Below are 22842 nucleotides of genomic sequence, written 5' to 3'. Positions count from 1 at the left end.
GCACAAATCTCCATACATTAAATGTAAGCTTGTTGATGCTAACTACAACTTAAAGACTGTTTTAATACTATAAGTGCCAATTAACTGAAATATGAAAACGTGTGAGTGATCTCCACTCCACCACATCCTTGAAAATATAACTATTGGTTTATGGTCAAGGACAGGTAAAAGAGCATGACCTGGTGCTCTGCATTCACATTGTCCCCTCACAGTGCACGATGGTCCGTGCAGGACACCTGATGTGTTGGCTGTGTGCAAGATGAAGCGATTTCCTCATTGGTTGCTGTGTACATAAAGAACAATGTCAACCAATCATCATCAGCCCTCCTTCTCAAAGACTCGTGTGTGTGCGTGAGTGCAATGAGAAGAAACAATGATACCTTCAAGTACTTCCCGTAATCACTGCAGTTGATTTTGTCCAATAATCTTATTTTGTTATATGTGAAGTTTACGGAAAATTCAAGTGCTTTTAATCAAACGTATTCAGATGATGTACTTATGTTCCTTACTGTCTCAAAATATGATGAATTTGTGTTTGTTTCTGATAAACTGAAAGATGTTGTGTTTTTCTGAGCACTTCGAGTTGCACATTAATTCTGAAAAGGGTTTTACCCAAACAATGTTTAAATAGCCTACATTTATTTAAATAAATGCTCTGAATATTTATTTCACCATTGCTTCTTTGCCCGTTTGAATTCATTATTCTATACGTGTGCCTTCCACCGTGTTGTTGTAATATGTCCTAGTGTCCCTGAAGGCATCAATAGAGCATGGTGTGGATTAAACCAATCATAAACCAGGAAACATCAGACAAGCCTATCGGCAGATGGGCGACGGAGACAAAACTCCCAGAAAGCGCTGCTCTCCGGTACCTCTGGTATCCACAGTGAATCAGCACTGCCGATAAATTCCGCCTTATAACTGCAACATACTTCCAGAGTCGTCTAAGGAAGAAAAAGACAAGGTAAATAACTTATTGTTATTAAAAATAACCATTTAATTCACTTTTTTTCATTACCTGTCCCTCTTTCACTGTCTCTTTCTGTATCTGACACGTAGTGTAAAACAAGTTGAACTGCTCTGTCAAACCCAGCAGCTCTCCTGCTTAAACAGATGATGAAGAAGAAGTTATAGTCATCATCACTAAACGTGTTGAATGGTGATGTGGATATTTGCCACACAAATATATAAAAAAAATCATTGCTGTCTGGCCGGTTCGTTAATCAATGAAAGAGTTGTCTGAATCCTCTCTCTCTGGGATCTTAAACCGTTAAAAAGTCAAACAGAATTTGTGTTAGTACGTGAGTCTTGAGTGAATATATAAGCTTCACTTGAATTTGTTTACCTCCCTGTCTGTTTGTTTTTGCTGTAGTGTGCACTTGTCCTGATTTAGAGCTGTGCCTTCATATAGCCCCCCCCCCCCCCCCCCCCCCTCCAACCCATCCCATCCATCACCCCCTACATCATTTTCAATGTTATTGTGCATCATCTGAATCAGTTATTGCTGGTGTGAAGCAGTAACATTCAATACATTTGACAGGTCAGTTGCACAGAGAAAGTGGATGTTATATATTGTCCCTGGATGAGCTTTGGAAAAACCATGTTCTTGGTGACTCAGGGACAAGGAAGATCAATAGTAAGGACCAGGACAGTCCCATTAATCCATTGAAGGAATAGCTGCCAGGGCCGCAGTGTTTGGGACGACACCAGAGCACTCAGCCTAATGAACCATAGAGCCATCCTGCCAAGGTTACATGATAGAGTTAAGCTTTGATTTAGGAGAGATTGTAATAAAGCCTCATTGTGTTATAGCCTTAATACGCAACTTTCTTCAATACTGATGTACATTTACTGCAAGGAGTGATATTATTTGCCTCAGAGGGATCCGTTGGAGTATAGATAAAAGCAGGTGCTGCAGCAAAAAACAGATACTGTTGCATTCAATTGACCCTGCCAAAAAACCTTTTCTTAAATCTAACAACACTTCTATCAGTTTGAGTCTACCATTAGAAAACTAAACGCTTTGGGTATGGATACAAATTGATGAATTGATTTAAAGATTGATGTAAAAAGGCAACAGCAAACATCTGGGAGAGGTTCAGTGGCGTAGCAATCCTTTGGACAGCACCATATTGTTGTGATGTCATTCTAAATAACACACAAAAATCGATTTTTCTATTTTTTCCCGATCGTCATTGAAGAAAAATTATTCCATGCTGCGTCATATGCGCTACTTCAAGAGAGAGATGAGGATTTGTTTACGTTTTGAATCTATATTATTGTTTTAATGGGAGTTGGCATTGGTGGAATTCTTCACCTTTTTTCATGACTTTGCTCTGATAATAATATTTGCTGTATTGGTGTATCCTCGAGGGAATAATGATGTCAAATCCCTGTTTTAAATCGTCCTGTTGTGAGCTGTGTGTTTCACCACTTCTTGAGATTACCTTGAGAGAAGCTTGAGGCCAAAGTGTAAAGGTCACAACTCCTCCCTCTTGTCATAACATTTATGGATGCTATTACAATTTAATTTCATACTTTACTTCCGGCACAATAAATGTCAGGTCTGTGCTGCTAATAAACATTCACATCTGATCAGCCTGTTACTTGTGTATATTATTGTGAGAGTCTTGTTCCTTCTCTGTGTAATCTCTCCAGTAGGAGCCTGATTGTTTGAGTAGCAAATAATTGCCCATTACCTCACAAGTGTGCAGGTCAAACAAACCAAGGCTTATCGTGCTGCCTTCAGCTTCCCTGACTTCACTGTCTGTGTCTTGCTGGTTTCAGCACACTTAATAAACAATGTGACTGCAAAAAGACAGGAGTCCTGCACTTCACATCAGATTTTCTAGCAGTCTCTCTTAATTCTGTGCAGTTAAACAGCATTACGGAAGGCTGTTCATGGAAAATACAAATAACAAGGCTGTCTTTCACCTGCTTACCAGAGCCTTTCTGACTGATCTGACAGCAGAGGATGTCAAGCAGGTTTCTTTTCCTCATTCATAAAGGGGATTAATTCAGAAAGCCAAACAATAGAAACCCTCTCTTTCAATTTCTCCATTTTCTTTGTCTGCTTTTCCGGTTCCCTCCATGTCCCCATGTCTATTTATCTGTATTCATCCATCTCACTGCTAATGTGTATATCTCCCAATCTATCTCTCTGTGTCCATCTTCCTCCTCTCAGGCCAGTCTAGCCTCAGCAGTCATGTCGGCAAAAGCCATCTCCGAGCAGACGGGAAAAGAGTTCCTCTACAAACACATCTGCACATCGGCAGCCGTCCAGAACAGATTCCGATATGCCAACGTGAAGGCAGAGACCGACTTTGACCAGCTGGCAAAGGAGCACCCATGGCTGCTCACAGAGGTGAGGCAGAGGAACCAGTTTGACGAAACTGAAGGTGGATCATGACGTTAGATTTTCTTAAGCTGAGTGAGCAGACAAGTTGTTATCTCCTATCTATAGCCTTTTTAAAAAGCCTATAGCGCAGCCACTTCATCTGGCACAGAAAATGATCTTCCCTTTATGGAGACAATTACTTAGGCTGCAGCAGAGTGCTCTCCTGATGCTTGTTAGCTGACGTCTCCGACAGAAGAGCAACCAAGCAATTGGATTTGAAATGAAGCATTAAACAGAAGTGTACACAGCAGAGAAATGCTCTTTTGTCTTCCATTCTTTATAGGTAAACAATGTTTCTCACTTGCAGAGTAAAGGGAGGTCAAGGTTCAGCAAGGGTATCATTTCTTGTAAAAAAATGTTCTCCAGGTCGCCCTGCTTTCAGATCAACTCTCTGTTCCTCATAGCGAAGCACCAGCAGATAGACAGGCTCTAATAGGAGTTAATTGAATGACGTCGTGACTCATCCTGCAGGGTAAGATGACATTCTCCCCCTGTGTCTCCATACCGGCTGAAGGATTTTTATCTGCAAGGTCTGAGGAGGAGATATGTGCTGCAGTTAGGATTGATTAGGAAATCACATTAACTTTCACCCTCTTACTTTGCTCTCTGGCGAGCGCCCAGATACTAATGGTCCGCTGTCATAAGTCATTCTCTTTATCTGTCTCGCAACTGAGAGGAAGCAGGCTCAGTCGGTGGGGGTTAGGTTTTGCATTTGCGTCAGAAGGGAGAGATCCCACCTCACTCTTCAGGTGAAAATAACAAATATTGTTATGGAATCTTGAATTTGTTGATGCATCACAGAATCAGTAAACATCTGCCGTCACATGTTTGAAGTCAAGATGTAGAGAGTCGGTTATGGAACACACTCCCGTGCTATATTCCTGTTTTGTGTTTTTTATGTGTCAGTTGTTGGATAAGGCTCTAACTATAATATGTTTGTATTGATTAAAACATCTAAATCACTGCTTAATAAATGGTACAAAAAAAAACATTCACAAATGCCCATCACAATTTCCAAAAGCCAAAGTGGACAACTTCACACAGTAGGTTCATTATGACAAGAATCCAAAACGTAAAAACTCAATTGACTATTATAGAAAAGGCAGCAATTCACATTTAAGACATTTTGACATTTTAGAAAGTAAATCTGGATTATTATCATGAATCAAAAATATGTGCAGGTTTTAAATGTTACTACTCATTTCAGCTATCTGAATCTAAAGAAAACGAATCCAGAGCAGTGTCTATGTGAGAGGTAATTTACATTACTTGACAGTTTTACGAGGTTTGAATTAATTGGATGTCAGCTTGTTGCTTTCAACAGATCAATATTCTGTCAGGGTGTAAATGCTACAGAGCTGTTTGATACATCATATCTCAAACCAAATGCAGTCCTTTAAAATATTTATTTCAGTGAAAGAAATCGTCAGTTTGAAGGTTGGTGAAACTAAACATTGTTTATCTTCCTCCTGCAGAGGCTGGTGGTGAAGCCGGACCAGCTGATCAAGCGTCGAGGGAAGCTGGGGCTGGTCGGCGTGAACCTGGATCTGAGCGGCGTCAGAGAGTGGCTGAAGACCCGCCTCATGAGAGAGACGACAGTACGTCACCCCCCTCCCTCCCCCAATGTTTGAGAGAGTGCACTTTATTGAACACTCCTTCAATCAATATTATCCCTGAGCTTCAGTCAGACCATCCTCCTCTTGCCCCTTCCTTCACCCCCTTCCTGTTCTATGTTTCTAACTGTGCCCAGTTTTATGAGGGGTTCACGTGATCAGTCCACTAGCTTTAAATCAATGCAGTCAATTGTCAATAAACAGTCAGTCTATCTACCCAGTCAGCACAACACAATATACAAGATACCATTACTGTGGACCAGGAGTAGCTGCTGTGCCTCATAAACCAAGAAGCAAGCTCTCTCTGTCTGTGTCTGTGTCTGTGTCTGTTGTGTGTGTGTGTGGTGTGTGTGGTGTGTGTGTGTGTGTGTTGTGTGTTGTGTGTGTGTGTGTGTGTGTTGTGTGTGTGTTGTTGTGTGTGTGTTGTGTGTGTGGTGTGTGTGTGTGTGTGTGTGTGTGTGTGTGTGTGTGTGTGTGTGTGTGTGTGTGTGTGTGTGTGTGTGTGTGTGTGTGTGTGTGTGTGTGTGTGTGTGTGTGTGTGTGTGTGTGTGTGTGTGTGTGTGTGTGTGTGTGTGTGTGTGTGTGTGTGTGTGTGTGTGTGTGTGTGTGTGTGTGTGTGTGTGTGTGTGTGTGTGTGTGTGTGTGTGTGTGTGTGTGTGTGTGTGTGTGTGTGTGTGTGTGTGTGTGTGTGTGTGTGTGTGTGTGTGTGTGTGTGTGTGGAGAAGATCTCTTCACAGATGAGATGAAACTGTCAGCTGCTGCTAGTGGCAGTAAACAAGAATAAATGAAGCTATAACTGTAAAGTGGGCAGTATTTCAGCTTGTATCTTTATCGTGCTCTTAAGAGTATATATACATATAAAGAGTAAGAGTAATTATGCAGATGTATTAGCATCGTACATTGCTGACAAATGCAGACATACTAGTCTTATAATAGGTAAGAAAGCTACGTTTCTTAATAGTATTCAATTAAAAAATAATATTGTGATTGTGTATTCAAGTGTTGGGGAGCCATAGGAGTAAGTGTCCTTTTAAGAGGGTAAAGAAATAAAAAGGAGGGTTTAGGAGGGTTGATTTTTCTTTATCTGTTTTTTCCTTATAAATGTATAATTAATCTTCATTTCAGGTTAGTTGTCCTTTGTATATAATTAACTTGTCTGGCCTCTGAGCTTTTCTTCAATAGATCAAGCTCTGTCAGATGTGTCGACAAAAAAGTCGTTGTGAGAGATTTCGGGTTGTCCACTTCAAGCTGCAGTTGCCCATAATTTGTATCTTTATAAATAATCCATATTTTGTGTGCACAAGTGGTTAAATTGAATCATTCATACACAAATTGCATTCACAAACAAACCGCTTTCTGTTCCTATGTGAGGCGGTAACGGAGGTGTCAGTTTATTTATCTGAATCGGCCTCAGCCCCCTTGTGGGTTTTTCAATCAGATCGTCTTTCTCTTTTCTTCTGCCTATTATCAAAAACCTTTTTATTCGGACACTTCAAAATGGCAACTCCCTCTCTGCCCTTTTAATTCTTTTTGCTCTGTTCTGTCCGGCTGGCTGCTCTCAGCGGCTGCCTGGTTACTTTGTGCCGTTGGCCTTTAACAGAGGAACCATGACAGCCTCGCCAAATGAGCTGTGGCTTTGCTGAGACCATTACATGACATTTTCTTTCTACTCCTTCTCCACCTGTCTCCTTTCCTCTTCTGAAACGTTAATTGGCCCACTTTAATCATTTTGCTTTAATATCCCTTTCATCCCTTCTGTCCAGTAATCTGAAGATCAGTGAGTTCATGATATGCATTGTTAGCGCCTGTTTCTTTTATCTACTAAGCATTTTATCTCCTATATATTTTTTTGTGATCCTCAGGTGGGAAAAGCCAAGGGCGTTCTGAAGAACTTCCTTATTGAGCCGTTTGTCGCCCATAAGCAGGTAAAGCCGTCATTACACCTACTCTACATCTGTCCAAATCACAACTAGACTAGAAGCAGTGATTATACAAGATGTTGGTTCAAAAAGATTCTCATTTATTGAGGACTGTTTTTCATTATTCAGGAAGAGGAGTTCTATGTTTGCATCTACGCCAGCCGGGAGGGGGACTACATCCTGTTTCACCATGAGGGGGGGGTGGACGTGGGGGATGTGGATGCCAAGGCGAAGAAGCTGCTAATTGGGGTGGATGAAAAGATCAGTGAAGACTCTGTGAAGAAGGAGCTGCTGACTCACGTCCCCAACGACAATAAAGCGTGAGTAACTTGGAAACAGTTGGCAGTGCATATGCAAACACTTGTGCATTTTGTCAATAATGGAGAGTAAAAGACAAACATTGAGTGGATACAATGTTGACAATAGTGGAATATAATGCAGGACAAAAGCCTGAAGTGTACAGTGTTACTGTGTCAGAGATGTATATGTATTTATTCTACACTGGCAATGTTTGATGCTATAGTTTTTGTATCATATGGTAAGGTTGAGATAGAGCTCTTTAAAATGATTCATAAACACAGACTAGTGATTAAAAAACTGGCCCTACAGTTAAACCAATAACTAATTCTAACATTTCAAAAAATATCTAATTAAAGAAGCTATAATACTAAATAGTTTTAAGTAAAATCATTTGGCTTTTGTATAAAATTAGAAGCACAATCATGCATTTGGCTTTCTCCAAATGCAGTTAATTGACCAAGTTCATTTCTGCAAACAGTTTTTAGATTTGAAGTCACAAATTCCAGGTTAGATTCATTTCAACCCTGTGTTCCCAAAGCCCAAACAATCTTTAAGCTTCTAACTCACTACAGATGTGTTTAAGTAGCTTGAAACCAAATAACAAAACAAGGTGGATTTTTTCCTTATACATTTGAATGGACAGAAAAACCAAAGCACGACAGAAATATAATAATAGAAAGCACTTTGATATTGCCAATAAATGTGGGGGTGCAGGAGGAGATGGATGGTTTCCATTAGACAAATGACAAACTCCCCTCTGCCCTGCCTTCTTTTCGATCAGCCCCCACCCCCAGCCTCTTTACGCTACAGCCACATTCAGAGCACGTCCCTGTTATTGTGATGGCTACAGTACATTGCCCCCCCCCCCCCCCACCTCAGACCCTATCCATCTCTCCAGCAGATTGTGGACAGACTCACTGTCTTGGCTGACATTGAGGAAGCTGACCCAAAAATCTCCCTGCCAACCCCCGCTCACCCCCCCACCCCCAGACTCTCTGAAATGAAAACAAGAGTGGCACTCTAGCGGTTTTCCTGCCCCCCCCCCCCCCCCATCAGACCCAGACACGTGAAGCTGAGTCACTCGGGGGGGCTTCAGTCCCAGTCGGCCCCCACGGGCCGGTCACAGTCCTGACAACAGGCTCAGAGCTGCCTTCATAACTGACAGGCAGGAGAGCAAAACACTGCCCCCCACTTCCTCCTCCAGCAACCCCCCCACTCCTCACTGCTCTGTCTTGACATGTGAAGGAGGAAGTAAATTAGATTTTTCCTTCTCCGCAGAAAGCACATTTAAAGGTGGACTGTTTCCTGTCGAGCTCAAGCAATCTGTCAATGATATTGCCTGCAGTTTGTCATGGTTTGAATTATGTGGAAATGATATATTAAATTGTTTTTGGTTTATTTTTTATCGACCAGGAATATGTTCTACAGGAACATTTTATTGCAGCACCCAGTATTAAAGATTCAAATATTAAATGCTTTGACTTTATCTTTACTCTGTTGTAGGGAAATCTTAGAACAACAACAGTTTGCTAATAGTCAAAAATGTATAGGCAAAATAAGACTATACACATTAAATTATATATATATACGGTTTTTGAAAGATGGCTTTGGGGTTGATTATGTTTTAATTAACTATTTATAATATAAATATATGATGAACGTAAACAAAAACAGTGAATTTGTTTTTTCAGTTTCCCATTGGAATACTGTCAATGTTTAGTAGATAAGTTGGAAGATAATTAAATGGACATTTGTCGGTTTAGTTTATAATTAAATGTTTTATTTTCTTCTAGGCTAAAGTGATCTTACACATTAAGGGCGACAACTACTGATTATATAATTTGCCTATAAATCTAAAAATGATTATACTGATTAAAAAATAGTTTTGTCCACAAATTGTAATAAACGTTTAAGCTGATACCAGCAAATGTTTACCCTTTTGCTTAAAACTGATTCAAATGAGTAGTCTGTTATTATAAAAGTTGCAGATTAATGTTTCTCTATAGATTGATTATGACATTTATTCTGATGTAGTTGGATAATAAACCCCTCTTTATTTTGTGACATGATTGAATCACTGTATATTCTGGTGCTGCAGAAACCAATCAGAAGCTGAGTGTCATGTGTTGACTGTCTCTCTGCAGAGTGCTGGCCAGCTTCATCGTGGGGCTCTTCAACCTGTACGAGGATCTGTTCTTCACCTACCTGGAGATCAATCCACTGGGTACGTTTCTTTGCTCTGTTTTTATTCCAACACAGGTTCATAAATATATGATCAGATTATGAAAGGGGGACATCAAACGGAAATTGAAGATGAAAACATCAATGCATAATAAAACATTATCTGGAAACCAACATTTTTAACACTGAGGGAGGAAACCAGTAATTCATGCATGCATCTGTTTGATGAAGGCAGCGTGTGTTTATTTTTAATGGAGTAATTGGGCAGCAGTACGTGCCCTCTGGCAGCTGTTCCTGTGGAAGTAGCGGGGGTTGCTTTGATTTCACTCCAACCACCCCCATCTTCACTTTCCTTCCACCTCCTGCAGGGACAGGAGGAAGGTGGTGGTCACCTGCGCCCGAGCGTGGTGCAAACATAATGAAACTCAGCAGGTGGGTGCTCGTAAACCTTGTAGGAGTATAGATCTCAACACTATTGTTGTTCCCCTCTTCTCTCAGTGGTAACAAAAGATGGAGTTTACGTGCTGGACATGGCAGCCAAGATCGATGCCACAGCGGACTATCTCTGCAAGGCCAAGTGGGGCGACGTGGAGTTCCCCCCCCCCTTCGGCAGGGAGGCCTATCCTGAGGTGAGGAAGGCATCGGAGATACAGAGCTAGGAATGCATCACATTCGTCTGTCAGTAAATTAATTCAACTTTTTCTGAACAGCACTTTTCATACAGCTTAGTGCAGTTCAAAGTGCTTCACAGATGAACCACAAGCCAATCATAAGACGGACCTGAGGGCCAAGACCAAAACTATTCAGCTACTCGAGATAAATGAACACAAGACAATAAAACAATAAATATAATTGTATGCTATATAATGAAGGTAAGAGCAGTTAATTAGTGTGAAGAAATGTATTATAGAAATACAAAGTTATAGAACAACTTGTAAATACAGTAGAATAAGTGGAAAAAAAACTATGTAAACGTGTCAAACGGGGTAGTGGTGGTCTAATGGATAGTGAGGCGGGCTGAAGATCGGAAGGTTGTGAGTTCAAATCCCGTCTGGAACACCACCACTAGTGTGCCCTTGAGTAAGGCACTTAGCCCTTAATTACTCCAGGGAGAATGTCCCTGTAATTGGTCATTGTAAGTCGCTTTGGATAAAAAGCGTCAGCTAAATGAAATGTAATGTGTCGATAGACCATTTCTAATCAAAGGTCTGGCTGATTTGATTTATGTTTCCACACTCGCTGTCCGCATCATTAGGCTGCTGTGGTTCTCCAATGAGGGAGATGAAACTGTATGAGGTGTTGAGTAGGATTTGAAATTGTGAAAATTACAAATACTAGAGGTGACCAAAACATTTGGATTGGAGTATTTACAATATCTTCAATAAATGAATTGGCTAATTTATGACTGAAGTAGTTTCCCTCCCATATAATGAGTGGATTAATTACTTATGTGTCAGTCTTAAGAGAGGTGAGGTAACTCGCCACATGTGACCCTATCCCAGCTGGAGTTAATGAGGAAGGGCAGTAACAACACACAACCATTAATCAGCCTTTATGACTCATTCTGGAGAGCTATGAAGACGTGGAGACATTTCCAAGTAAAGGTCGTCTGGGCAGAGACCTGCGTGTAAAAACTTGATAAATAATGTAATGGCGTCATGTTTCAATGTCATCATCTATGAGATGCCTGTTTGGAATAGAGCTTTGTGGTGAACCTGTTAAGCCCCAAAGACCCCTTTGGGCCCTTTTTTTCTGTGTCTCAGGGCATCTTAATATTTAAAAACCTATTAATGTGTTATACCAGATTAACGGGAAGAATCTCAGCTAACTGACGATACAAACCATTTTTACCAAAACAAAACACAAGTCTCATAAGAAGCATCTAAATGACCCCTGAGCGAAAAATGCTAACGTACTTTGGCACAGAACTCAAGATAAAGATACCATTATTACTTATCGTAACTTCACATACAAGATATCCGATTAAAGCTGAGACTCCACAGATTATATAGGTATAGTATCATCACTGAGTGATCAGAACTCGCGACAGGGGAAGCAAACACAGACATCACAACACGTAGCATTACGGAGGAAAAAAGGGGCCATCGTCTCACCTTAGCGGTTATTCTGATCAAAAGTCGTGTTCAATGGCATTAAAACGAGAAAAAACGCAGGTTAATTGAATGTGTCTGTCACTTTGAAAAAATTATTTATAATCCATAATTCCATTTTATGTAAAAATCGGAGAGTAAAAGTTAGCTGCTAATGGTAGCTACCAGAGTTATCGCAGCTTCCGGTTTTGGCTATGCGTCACTCTCACTCCTTATTTGGTAATGTGTGTATGTGGGAGTTCCCCTTGATTCCATTGGCTCTGACGGTTAGAAAAATATGTCAATCATCAAAATCGACCAAGGGGGGCCAGAGATATGGAAAATCCACCCAAATGACCCCAGAAGTGTTTTTTTGTGCTAAATCTCTCTAAAAAGATCACATTTCACTTGTTTTGCATCAATATTGATACAGGGTACTTATTATATGTTGTGGTTTGGATTCCTAAAGCTTTTAGTCTACCATCCCGTCATTCAAGGGTGGTTTTCACTAAGTAATTTTTTTTTTGGACCGACACAATCATTTACATTTTTTTACTGTGTTCAATCTGAATTTACTTTAAAATAAAAAGATCTATATTGATGCTGACACTTCTACATTCAACTCACAGATGTAACCTTGCTTTGAGAAAAAAGATTATTAATGTAACCCTTTTAGAAGGGAAGATATGGTCATTTGTTCTGGGAATGTCATTTTCGAGCCTGAGACCTGAAAAACAGGCTCGGGGCTTAACAGGTTAATTGTTTTGCTTTTTAGAATGTAGGCTTATTGTAACAAAGACTTGTTTTTGTGAAGGTATTTGATATATTATGTTTACTCTTGAAGAACATCTGATTCACCTGCATGACAGGGCTCAATTTAATATATGTTTGGCAGATGCATGTAGGAGCTCCTCAGAGACAGACGCTGTGTACCAGACGGGCTCGTCTAATTGGGCTGGGGTGGAGACGAGGGACAGCGTGGGCCTTTGATTGGGAGCCTTCTTTACACTCAGCCACCAGCTGTGGCCCTGACTGGCACAAACAACCACTGAAGCACATCACATCCACTCTTAATATTTTTCACAATATTTTCATTTAATCAATGCAGGCACAAGAAACTAACTATGGTCAAATAGACCACTTATGCTCTGAGGTGGAAGATGTACTCAGGTATTTTTCTGAATTAAAAGTAGTAATACTACAGTGTAAACATACGGAGCCCCTAAAGCAGTGTTTCTCAAACTTTTTCATACCAAGGACCACTTAACCAATAAAAAAACACTCGCGGACCACCTAACTCCACAAATATCCAAAAACACATCGTTTTTTACAAATCGCCTGAAAATTGTACAAACAAGTGGCAACATGTGTGATGAAGGTGCTTATCTGGGCTATATCATGCAATCGAAAGTTAAACTTAAGCTCGTTCCATTGCGGAGATATTCCCGCGAGAGTGCGAACAACTTAAATAAATGTATTTATTTCAAATGTGAAATGTTACCAATATACTCACGGACCACTAGGGGGCGCTCACGGACCACCAGTGGTCCGCGGACCACACTTTGAGAAGCACTGCAAAGGGACATGGAAAAAAAAGAGAGAGAAAAAAAAAAAGTTTAGAAGTTTTTTAGATATATTTCGAACTTCATCGGGTTAGAGCTTAAACAAATAGCTCTACAGCCCTAACCCGTTATCCCGACTGTTTTATTTATTTCTCTGTCTTTTTTTTTTTTTTCATGTCCCTTTAGGAGCTCCGTATTAAACCAGTCAGTAAGTAGGCCTACAATATTGCTCTCTAAGATGTGGTGGAGCAGAAGAATAACAGAGCCTTAAATGGAATGGCTTATCTTAAATATAAAAATATTTTAGTACTGTACTAAGGCATTTTTATAACCTTTTTTCTTGTACTTTTACAGGAGGCCTACATTGCGGACCTTGATGCAAAGAGTGGTGCCAGCCTTAAACTGACCCTGCTCAACCCCCGAGGCAGGATCTGGACCATGGTGGCAGGGGGGGGCGCCTCGGTGGTGTACAGGTACCCACACTACTTAAAGCAAAGCCTGAATAAATAGGACGCAGTAGCCATTTATCTGAAATAATCCACTTGGATGTTTTCCTCTGTTTGCTTAAATTGTCCCTTGACTTTTTCCTAATTACATTGATTATACTACGCATAATTGAGTTTATGCTCAGACTTCAGCTGCCTGCTGAAGTTGATTCTCAGATGTTTACATTTTGGTGAGAGTCTGGAGGAATGAGCTGTGTCTGCCTCACTCCACCGTCTGTTGGAGGTGTGAAGCGTGACACGCAGACACATCAGCCATGACTAATTATTCCCTCTGTGCACTGTTAAGTTGTGTCTGTTTACACTACATTATTCATTTATAACTGATGCAAAAAAGTGCATTAAGTGTCTAAGTGTATCTTAAGCTTAGTGCTAAAGTTAAGTTGCTGTCTTATAAATGTCTGTATAATTGTGCCAGCTTTGGACACAAACAGCTGTTGCTTTTCGTGTGGTTGACTAATGTAAACCTCTCCTAGTGACACAATCTGTGACCTGGGAGGCGTCAACGAGCTGGCTAACTACGGGGAGTATTCAGGAGCACCAAGTGAACAGCAGACCTACGACTACGCCAAGACCATCCTGTCCCTGATGACAAGAGAGAAGCACCCTGACGGTAAGAAAACAGATCCAGCTAAACTTTCTGTGTGCACTCGAAGTGGTAATATCCCCTAAAATACTGTTTTTATAATGATGTTTTCTAGGAAAGGTTTTGATCATTGGGGGAAGCATTGCAAACTTCACAAATGTTGCAGCAACTTTTAAGGTAAAGTATCAAATTCTTGTCAATTATATGCTAACCTAAATGCTAAACTTAAATATAAAGTTTTTCACAGAGCATGTTCTTATCTTTTCTAGGGGATTGTCCGAGCCATCAGAGACTATCAGGTGCCACTGAAGGAGCATGAGGTCACCATCTTTGTCCGCCGGGGGGGCCCCAACTACCAGGAAGGTCTCAGAGTGATGGGAGAAGTTGGTATGTTTCACATTATTTAAACACACTTCTTGAGGGCAGTTTTATCCGCAAGCACCTGCTCATTTCAATGCACCTTAATTTATTTCCCTCTACCTGCTCTCCTCAGGCAAGACCACTGGGATCCCTCTCCATGTCTTTGGCACAGAAACTCACATGACTGCCATTGTCGGCATGGCGCTGGGCCACCGGGCAATCCCCAACCAGCCTCCTGCCGCTGCCCACACGGCCAACTTCCTTCTCAACTCCAGCGGCAGCCCCGGGGTATGACAAATAGTGACTCCACAGAGACAAATTGGCTGTGGTGATGTTGTTCCAGCTCACTGTGTAGTGAATTCACATCGTCAACCCCGCCGAATAGTGTGGTAAAGTTTAAAGGCAGAGTGGGAAAAATACTTGAATACCTCAGCCTGTGTTTCAGTTATTGTCTTGCCCTTTTAGTGAACCAGATTATCAGAACCCTGAAGGCTCTTTTCTATAAAAGCATTGAAGTGCATGGTGGACTCCTCTCACTCAGGAGTCGTGAGACTGCAGTCAGTAACGCACTGCACCGCCCCGAGGGATCCATTAAGACTTTGCAGTGCGTAGGCTTTCAGTAAAGTGAGTGTGTGTTTCTGCAAACGGCTACACATGTGTGCACTGTTTGCTTCAAATGTAGAGGTAGGAAGAATACTAAAAATTGAAGATTTAATATTATACTATATAAGAATCGGAACCAAAAATACTTCCGTGGGGGAATTAGGTTAGATTACACTCGCTCTCATTCAAGGATATAAATATATTTAAACATAGAGCACATTGTAAGAAATAAGAAATGCATATTTAAAACTTTGCATTGTACTACAATATACTTTATAACAACAAAACATATGATTATTACAAAATAAAAGTAATAGCAAAAATATTTTTTATTAAATTATATGACAATTCTTTCTAAAAGCTTTTGATTCAAATAAAAGTGTCCACTCTAAAGCTTAAAGCACTGACATCCAGTTAGCTTTCTTAAGTGGGCGATGCATAAATAAATTAAACTAAGACTCGTTGTGTAACTGTGCGCAGATGACATCAATCTCCTAAAATATAAAGGATCACTGCCAGTATTTACAGTTAAAGCAGATCAGTTCTCAGTAGAGCTGTCCCTATTAGCACAAATGTTTTTTAAATATGCAGGGCAGAATACAAAATGAATTGATCCTTTATTGTGTCGTGTCCAGACCCCAGCATCCAGCAGAACTGCTTCTTTCTCTGACAACAAAGCCAAAGTTGAGGACTCACCATCCAAGAAGGCCAAAGCTGGAGCTCCCATCGGTGAGAAAACACTCACCCACACTCACTCAGACTCACACACACACAAATGCACACTGGGAAGGCTGAGGCTTTGATGAGTTCTTATGTATGACTGCACAGCTGGAATAGCCTTGTGATGCATGACAGAGTTCAGGTATGCTAGCTCCCCCTTTGGGCAGGAAAAGGAGTGCAATCCACACTCACTAAAATGGAGCTTCGGTGTACTGATATATATTAGCACACATACACATCTATTCCTGTACACAGGGCCGCCCCTCCTTACATGCAGATGGGGCCTCACCTCGCGGAGGGGGCCTCATCTTGCAGAGGGCGCCTCATCCGTAGCGCAAATGCGGCGCACCTCTATGCTCTTATGCGGCGCAATTACTGTAAGCGCGCCACAGTTTCGCCGCTGCGAGGCTCCGGCGCGTGCTCCACTATCACCCCCCCGTTGACGCTCTCGACACAGGGGGCCTCATCGCATAACTTTGCGTGGGGACACAAGTTGGGCAGGGACGGCCCTGTCTGTACATCTTTAAGATCAACATGTCTTTGTTATTTGCTCTGAATATTTAAAACTTAATTAGGCAAATTATTTAGATTTACAATCCCTCTGTAGGATTGAAGTTAATGAGAGACTTTTTCTTTCAACCTTATAATATTATTTATGGCCAAAAAGGTGTCGTGGCCCTTTGTAAAAAAAGTAAAAGTGTAATTATTTTAACCTCATTCATTTCATGTTCACCTGCCCCTTTAATGCCCATGTGAAATATAGATTACTCAAACTTTATAAGAGGTTTTGTAAATGCATGCACACAGTATGTGACGGCTCTCTCTCCCTGTAGCCAAGGCAACTTCCCTCTTCAGCAAACACACCAAGTCCATTGTGTGGGGTATGCAGACTCGGGCGGTGCAAGGCATGCTGGACTTTGACTATGTCTGCTCCAGAGAAGAGCCATCCGTCGCCGCCATGGTCTACCCGTTCACGTGAGTGTGCTCCGTCCTTCCTCTTTAGTGTGTGTTCACTTTGTGGAGCTGGCAGTGTAAATGCTGAGGAGTTATTTAAAATAATAAAAATCTCTTTAAGAAACTGTGTCCTTTCACTGTGTGACAAATGCTTTTCTGCATGGCTGCCTTTCAGTGGAGACCACAAACAGAAGTACTATTGGGGCCATAAAGAGATCCTCCTCCCTGTCTATAAGAACATGAGTGATGCCATGAAGAAGCACCCGGACGTGGACGTGCTCATCAACTTTGCGTCATTGCGTTCGGCCTTTGATAGCACTATGGAGACCATGCAGTACCCTCAGGTAAATGCACCATCATCCCGTACTTAGTTTGAACACTTTTTACCACCTGGCCATCAGGTTTCTAAACGTACTAAGTATTATATAGTAGTGCACTTTTTAAGTTTTACATCATCATCATACTAGTGCCTTTATGCCGGAAATATGACATACCTTTGTAAAAAAAAAAATTGTAGTTAGAAATCCTCTATTTCATGTGAAAGCAGTTCTATATTTGTTGTATCTCTCTCTATTATCTGGTCCAAAACATTAAATTATACCAGAGTAACCATCTGCAAGGCAGATAACAGCTAAGTTATTTATTTGTTTTATGTCTTATATATATTTATGTTGCATTGTTGAAGGAACCTGTGACCGAAGACTTTAATTGCACAAATACACTGTAGCTATGTACAGTATGTGAAAAATAAAACCTTTGAAGTTAAGCTTTTTTGAATGACTTGCTTTCAGATTCAAACCATTGCCATCATCGCTGAGGGAATCCCTGAAGCCCACACCAGGAAGATCATCAAGGCTGCAGATAAGAAGGGTGTTAACATCATTGGACCAGCAACTGTTAGTCTTGCTTCACTCTTTTTCATCACAATTTCACTCTTTGTTATTCTATCTGAGCATACCAATAAAACCTCTCTGTCTGTGTTGTTTCTCAGGTGGGAGGAATCAAGCCAGGCTGTTTTAAGATCGGGAACACCGGAGGAATGCTGGATAACATCCTGGCCTCCAAGCTGTACCGCCCGGGCAGCGTGGCCTACGTGTCCCGCTCAGGCGGCATGTCCAATGAACTCAACAACATAATTTCCCGCACCACCGACGGTGTTTTTGAAGGCGTAGCCATTGGTGGGGACAGGTATGTAACTATCTTATATCCGCAGAATGTGATCTTGTTTGAGTTGCTCTTTACACTTTTACTTGTCTCCAGATACCCAGGCTCAGTGTTTACTGATCATGTTCTGCGCTACCAAGACACCCCCGGAGTAAAGATGATCGTAGTTCTGGGAGAGGTGAGGATTAAATCCACACACATTGTTGCCTGCAGATTTGAAACAGTATTTGATTAGCTTCATCCTGAATCTGTCTCTGCCCTCTACAGATTGGAGGCACAGAGGAATATAAGATCTGCCAGGGTATCAAACAGGGCAGGATCACAAAGCCAGTGGTGTCCTGGTGTATTGGCACCTGTGCGACCATGTTCTCCTCAGAGGTGAGAGGGCAGCGTCTGGTGCCTTTCAGTGCTTTGAACAAAGATAGATCAAGGGCATACGGAATGGTTTTATTATATTTCTGACCCATTTGGCTTCTTTTCCCCCTCAGGTTCAGTTTGGCCACGCAGGAGCTTGTGCTAACCAGGCCTCTGAGACAGCATCGGCTAAGAACAAAGCTCTGAAGGAGGCCGGTGCCTTCGTCCCCAAGAGCTTTGATGAGCTGGGAGAGATCATCACGTCAGTGCATTTTGTCTTTTATTATTCCTTTAGTGCTTAGATAAATAATCAGTTTGACAAAAATGTTGTTAGTATTGTTTAATCCTGATTCCTGGGCCTTCTTTGTGTTTTGATTCCATGCAGTTCTGTTTATGATGGCCTTGTTGCCAAAGGGGTTATCGTGCCAGCCGAAGAGATGCCTCCCCCGACTGTGCCGATGGATTACTCTTGGGCACGAGTAAGTACGCCTCTGAACACACCTGAACATTATGAATCATTGGTGATTGGTTGAGGGCAAGACTAAACTAAAATGTCCCTGCAGGAGCTGGGACTGATCCGTAAGCCTGCTTCCTTCATGACCAGCATCTGTGATGAGAGAGGTCAAGAGCTCATCTACGCAGGCATGCCCATCACTGAGGTCTTCAAGTCAGAAATAGGCCTGGGAGGAACTCTGGGGCTTCTCTGGTTCCAGAGGAGGTCAGCCTGTTAACCTCTATACCTTAACTCTTTGTAGTTCAGTAATCTTTAAACCTCATAAACCATTGTTGTTTATCCCTTCGTGTGCAGGTTGCCCAGATATGCCTGCCAGTTCATAGAGATGTGTTTGATGGTGACCGCTGATCACGGCCCTGCTGTTTCTGGAGCGCACAACACAATCGTCTGTGCTCGAGCTGGCAAAGACCTCATCTCCAGCCTCACCTCCGGCCTTCTAACCATCGTAAGATCATTTCACCTGTCATTCATGTTTTAGTTTAGTTCGGTTTTTCACAGACTTATAGAACAACAAAATACACATGTAAAAAAACAGAACAGAAAACCGTACAGAGCAGTTCTATTTGCAATACTTCTAGCTCTCTTCTGTAACATGTACTGCAAAAGCTGAGTCTGAGCATTTCTTTGTTCCTGTCTGTCACTTTTCAGGGTGATCGCTTTGGGGGTGCTTTGGATGCTGCAGCGAAGCAGTTCAGCAACGCTTTTGACAGCGGCATGCTGCCCATGGAGTTTGTCAACAAGATGAAAAAAGATGGCAAGCTGATCATGGGCATTGGACACAGAGTAAAGTCGGTGAGTCCAATGGCTCTGAAGCGCCTGATCAGACGTAGAAAAATTAGATTTAATATTGTGTTTCATAGTGAACAGGGGTGTAATACACTGCCAGTGTTGGGGCTACACATATAATGTAAAGGACAAGTAGAGAGGGAGGGAAACCAGATTGAATGGAGGATAAAGATTTCGACTGAAAGGGAATTGTCTGTTTTTTGCTCAGATTAACAATCCAGACATGAGAGTCCAGATCTTGAAGGACTTTGTGAAGAAGCACTTCCCCTCCACCCAGATGCTGGACTACGCTCTAGATGTGGAGAAGATTACCACGTCCAAAGTAAGATTTATCACTTCCTCTAGCCAATCACAGCCTTTATTAAATAGTCACATGATACATCTTTCAATTACATGTTTGTTTCCCCCTGTGTGTTTATTTGTTGTTTTAGAAACCCAACCTGATCCTGAACGTGGATGGTTTCATTGGTGTGGCCTTTGTGGACCTGCTCAGGACTTGTGGTGGTTTTACAAGGTGAGCCAATAAATATGGACATTTTTATGTCTTTTTACAGTTACAGTTGTTTAAAAAGGGACACCTTCACTATATTTGAGACAAAATTGAGAAACAGGCATTCCAATTTCATTTTTATATTGGAGCCATGTAGTGGGAGATAAGATCCTTGTTTTCTTGCTTTAACTAAATAATACTCTTTACTTTCATATAATAAATAGGTGAAAACAAAGCAGGGACAGCAAGAAATCAAACAGTATTTGTCCAAACAGAAAATGACACCTAATTCCAACATTGCATTTGATTTTTAATCAATTACGCACCCTGTGTCTCTTTTAAATTAAGATATACCATAATGCATCTACACTTAAAGGTGGGGTAGGTAAGTTTGAGAAACCGGCTCAAGATACACTTTTTGTTATATTCCATGGAATGCTCTTAACATCCCGATAGCAATGAATATCTTAAGTGCTTTGAGAAAAAATCCATGAAAAAATGTTCATCTGTGGAAGCCGTAGTACTGTAAAAAGCACGACCAATCATTTTAGGCTAAAATAACTGGATGGCCTTACTGCCTGTCAGCCTTCCATCTGTGCACAAACTTATCTCGTGCCCTCATTGGTCATGTGCGCGTTCGTGTGTGTTGGAGGAGGGGCTCTGTAAGGAAGTGGCAGATTTCTTCCGGTTGTGTATTTTTTTATTCTAGCGCACTCGAGCTGGTTTCTCCAAAATTACCTAAATTTGTGTTTTAGTTTTCTTCAAGAAATCAAGGTAACATTGGGTGGGTTATTAATATGCAAATGATTATTTTATGCTGGAAGTATTCCTATAAATTAAACATGTCATCCTGCACTTTTATGCGCTTATGATTTACGTATTATGCCGATATTGTATTTAACAATCTTTTCAGTGCATCCACTCTTATCCCTGTTTTCCATCATGCCCACCACAGGGATGAAGCTGACGAGTTTGTGGAAATTGGAGCTCTGAACGGTATCTTTGTCCTGGGGCGCAGCATGGGATTTATTGGTGAGTCACTTCTGTGTGCAGACACATTGATACGCCACAGTATGTAAGGCTCTGAAGACTTCTACCCAGTATGACAATAATCCTTCCTCTTTGTATCTCTTTAGGACACTACCTGGACCAGAAGAGGCTGAAGCAGGGTCTGTACCGCCACCCCTGGGATGACATCTCCTACGTGCTGCCAGAACACATGTCCATGTAATCAGAGGGTATAAACCATAGAGTGTCACCCAAACCTTCATCCCCCGCCCACACCGTGATCTTAACCCCTAAACAGTGGCGTTATATAGGGAAGATATTACTATCGCTGTAAATTGCAAATGTTAAAAAGAAGAGTATGTTTTAGTTTTGGGAACCTGTCGGTGCTGCAGCTCTGTGAATATTAGAAAAATCTGGTACACTGTGAAGCTCCAGTAAAGCAAAGTCAGGGTCTAACTGAGGGAGATTTTAAAAGAAATCAAGTGAAGGAGTAAAAGGGGATAATCCATGGCTTTTTAAGTAATGTTGTTTTCCCCAAATATGTATAATTGTCGTATTAACCTAGCATGTCTCACAGACTGTTGTGTCTCTGTGCAGCTCTCTTCCTCGTGCCAATTAGATCATGATCTTGCCACAAAGGGGTGAACATGTAGTGCAATAATACCTGTAATAGAAACAAATACTGTAGACCAGAGCTTTATTTATGTATAGATGTATTGTCGGTGAAATTAAATGGTACAAGAATGATGTAGTTTATGCTATTTTATTATTTTGTTTACATATTTTTGAAGTCGAAAATATCAAGCTGTGACAAAGGGACCGTGTTATGACATTTGGAGGCAAAATGATCTCTCAGCTGGTGGAACATTTGGGAGTACTTTCTAAAGTGGTTTAAATGGAAGTTGAGTGTTAGTCATAACACAAATAAAAATGTTTTTCTTTCTGAAGTTGTTGAGTGGATTAGGGAATTGTTGCCAAAAGCCCCAGGATGTGTTTATAATATGATTTTCTATGAGGAATTAACAATGAAAATAATCATATTCACTATTTTTCTCCATTACACTTACATCAGTCTTTAGAATACTTTGATGTCAGCACTTTAATAGGACAGCAAATTATTTTATCTGTTAAATACCATCATTTATTTTATGTCTTCACATCTTTTTGGGAATTAATATTGTTAACTTCTCTGTTAATATTTTAAGTGTCAAATAATGATCATGTTACAATCTGGAAAGAAGCTTTATGTAGACAATCTGCTCATTACCATTAGAGTGCAGGACAAAACTTAAATTCTCTTTGAAACAAGAACATTAAACATTCTCCCAAAATGCATATAGTCCAAAACAAAATCTTTGACAGCCATCACCAGTACGAATGTAACAAAACAGTCAAATAAATCTTCTGACAACTAATAACCTCAACAGTGTTGTTGCAAAGTGTATGTCCTTAACTCTCTCAATGTGAACTGAATGTGCCTCTGTACTGATTTGTTGTTAGTTGACAACTGTGTAATTGAGTAAAATAAATGTCATTAATGTAATAATACAATGTGTGTTCAGTGTTATCTTTCAAATATAGTGTAACATTTGCAAGTGAGCGCATGTGTCAGGTTTAAGGAATTATGTTTGATAAGCACTTTATTACATTGAATTACTACTAATTTGATAATGATTGCAAACTATGTTTGTGTGCCATTGTGCATCAGGCCCAATTGCTAGGACACATAACCACACAG

General features: G+C 40.9%; 1 protein-coding gene across 2 annotated transcripts; it reads left to right on the top strand.

Annotated features, from left to right (window-relative positions):
* The first annotated feature begins 802 nt into the window (after positions 1 to 802).
* On the top strand, positions 803 to 22652 carry aclya (ATP citrate lyase a). Of its 2 annotated transcripts, XM_034220248.1 has the most exons (28): positions 803 to 964; positions 3185 to 3364; positions 4873 to 4995; positions 6873 to 6935; positions 7059 to 7249; positions 9374 to 9453; positions 9909 to 10039; positions 13417 to 13535; positions 14042 to 14178; positions 14267 to 14328; positions 14421 to 14538; positions 14645 to 14799; positions 15750 to 15843; positions 16668 to 16809; positions 16964 to 17132; positions 17580 to 17684; positions 17780 to 17976; positions 18049 to 18130; positions 18220 to 18330; positions 18441 to 18568; positions 18692 to 18785; positions 18870 to 19024; positions 19115 to 19265; positions 19469 to 19612; positions 19815 to 19928; positions 20038 to 20120; positions 21052 to 21128; positions 21233 to 21333. In XM_034220248.1, exons 2-28 carry the CDS (start codon positions 3206 to 3208, stop codon positions 21325 to 21327), a joined length of 3279 nt encoding a protein of 1092 aa, XP_034076139.1. In that variant the 5' UTR covers positions 803 to 964; positions 3185 to 3205; the 3' UTR covers positions 21328 to 21333. The 2 variants fall into 2 exon arrangements, with proteins under 2 accessions (XP_034076139.1, XP_034076140.1); XM_034220249.1 differs by lacking the exon at positions 803 to 964 and having other exon boundaries at positions 3206 to 3364; positions 21233 to 22652.
* Positions 22653 to 22842: the final 190 nt, after the last annotated feature.

This window comes from Gymnodraco acuticeps, unplaced genomic scaffold, assembly GCF_902827175.1.
Source record: "Gymnodraco acuticeps unplaced genomic scaffold, fGymAcu1.1, whole genome shotgun sequence".
NCBI classification, from domain to species: Eukaryota; Metazoa; Chordata; class Actinopteri; order Perciformes; family Bathydraconidae; genus Gymnodraco; species Gymnodraco acuticeps.
Note: the sequence above shows the minus strand (reverse complement) of the source record. Positions and strands in the feature narration are given on the sequence as shown.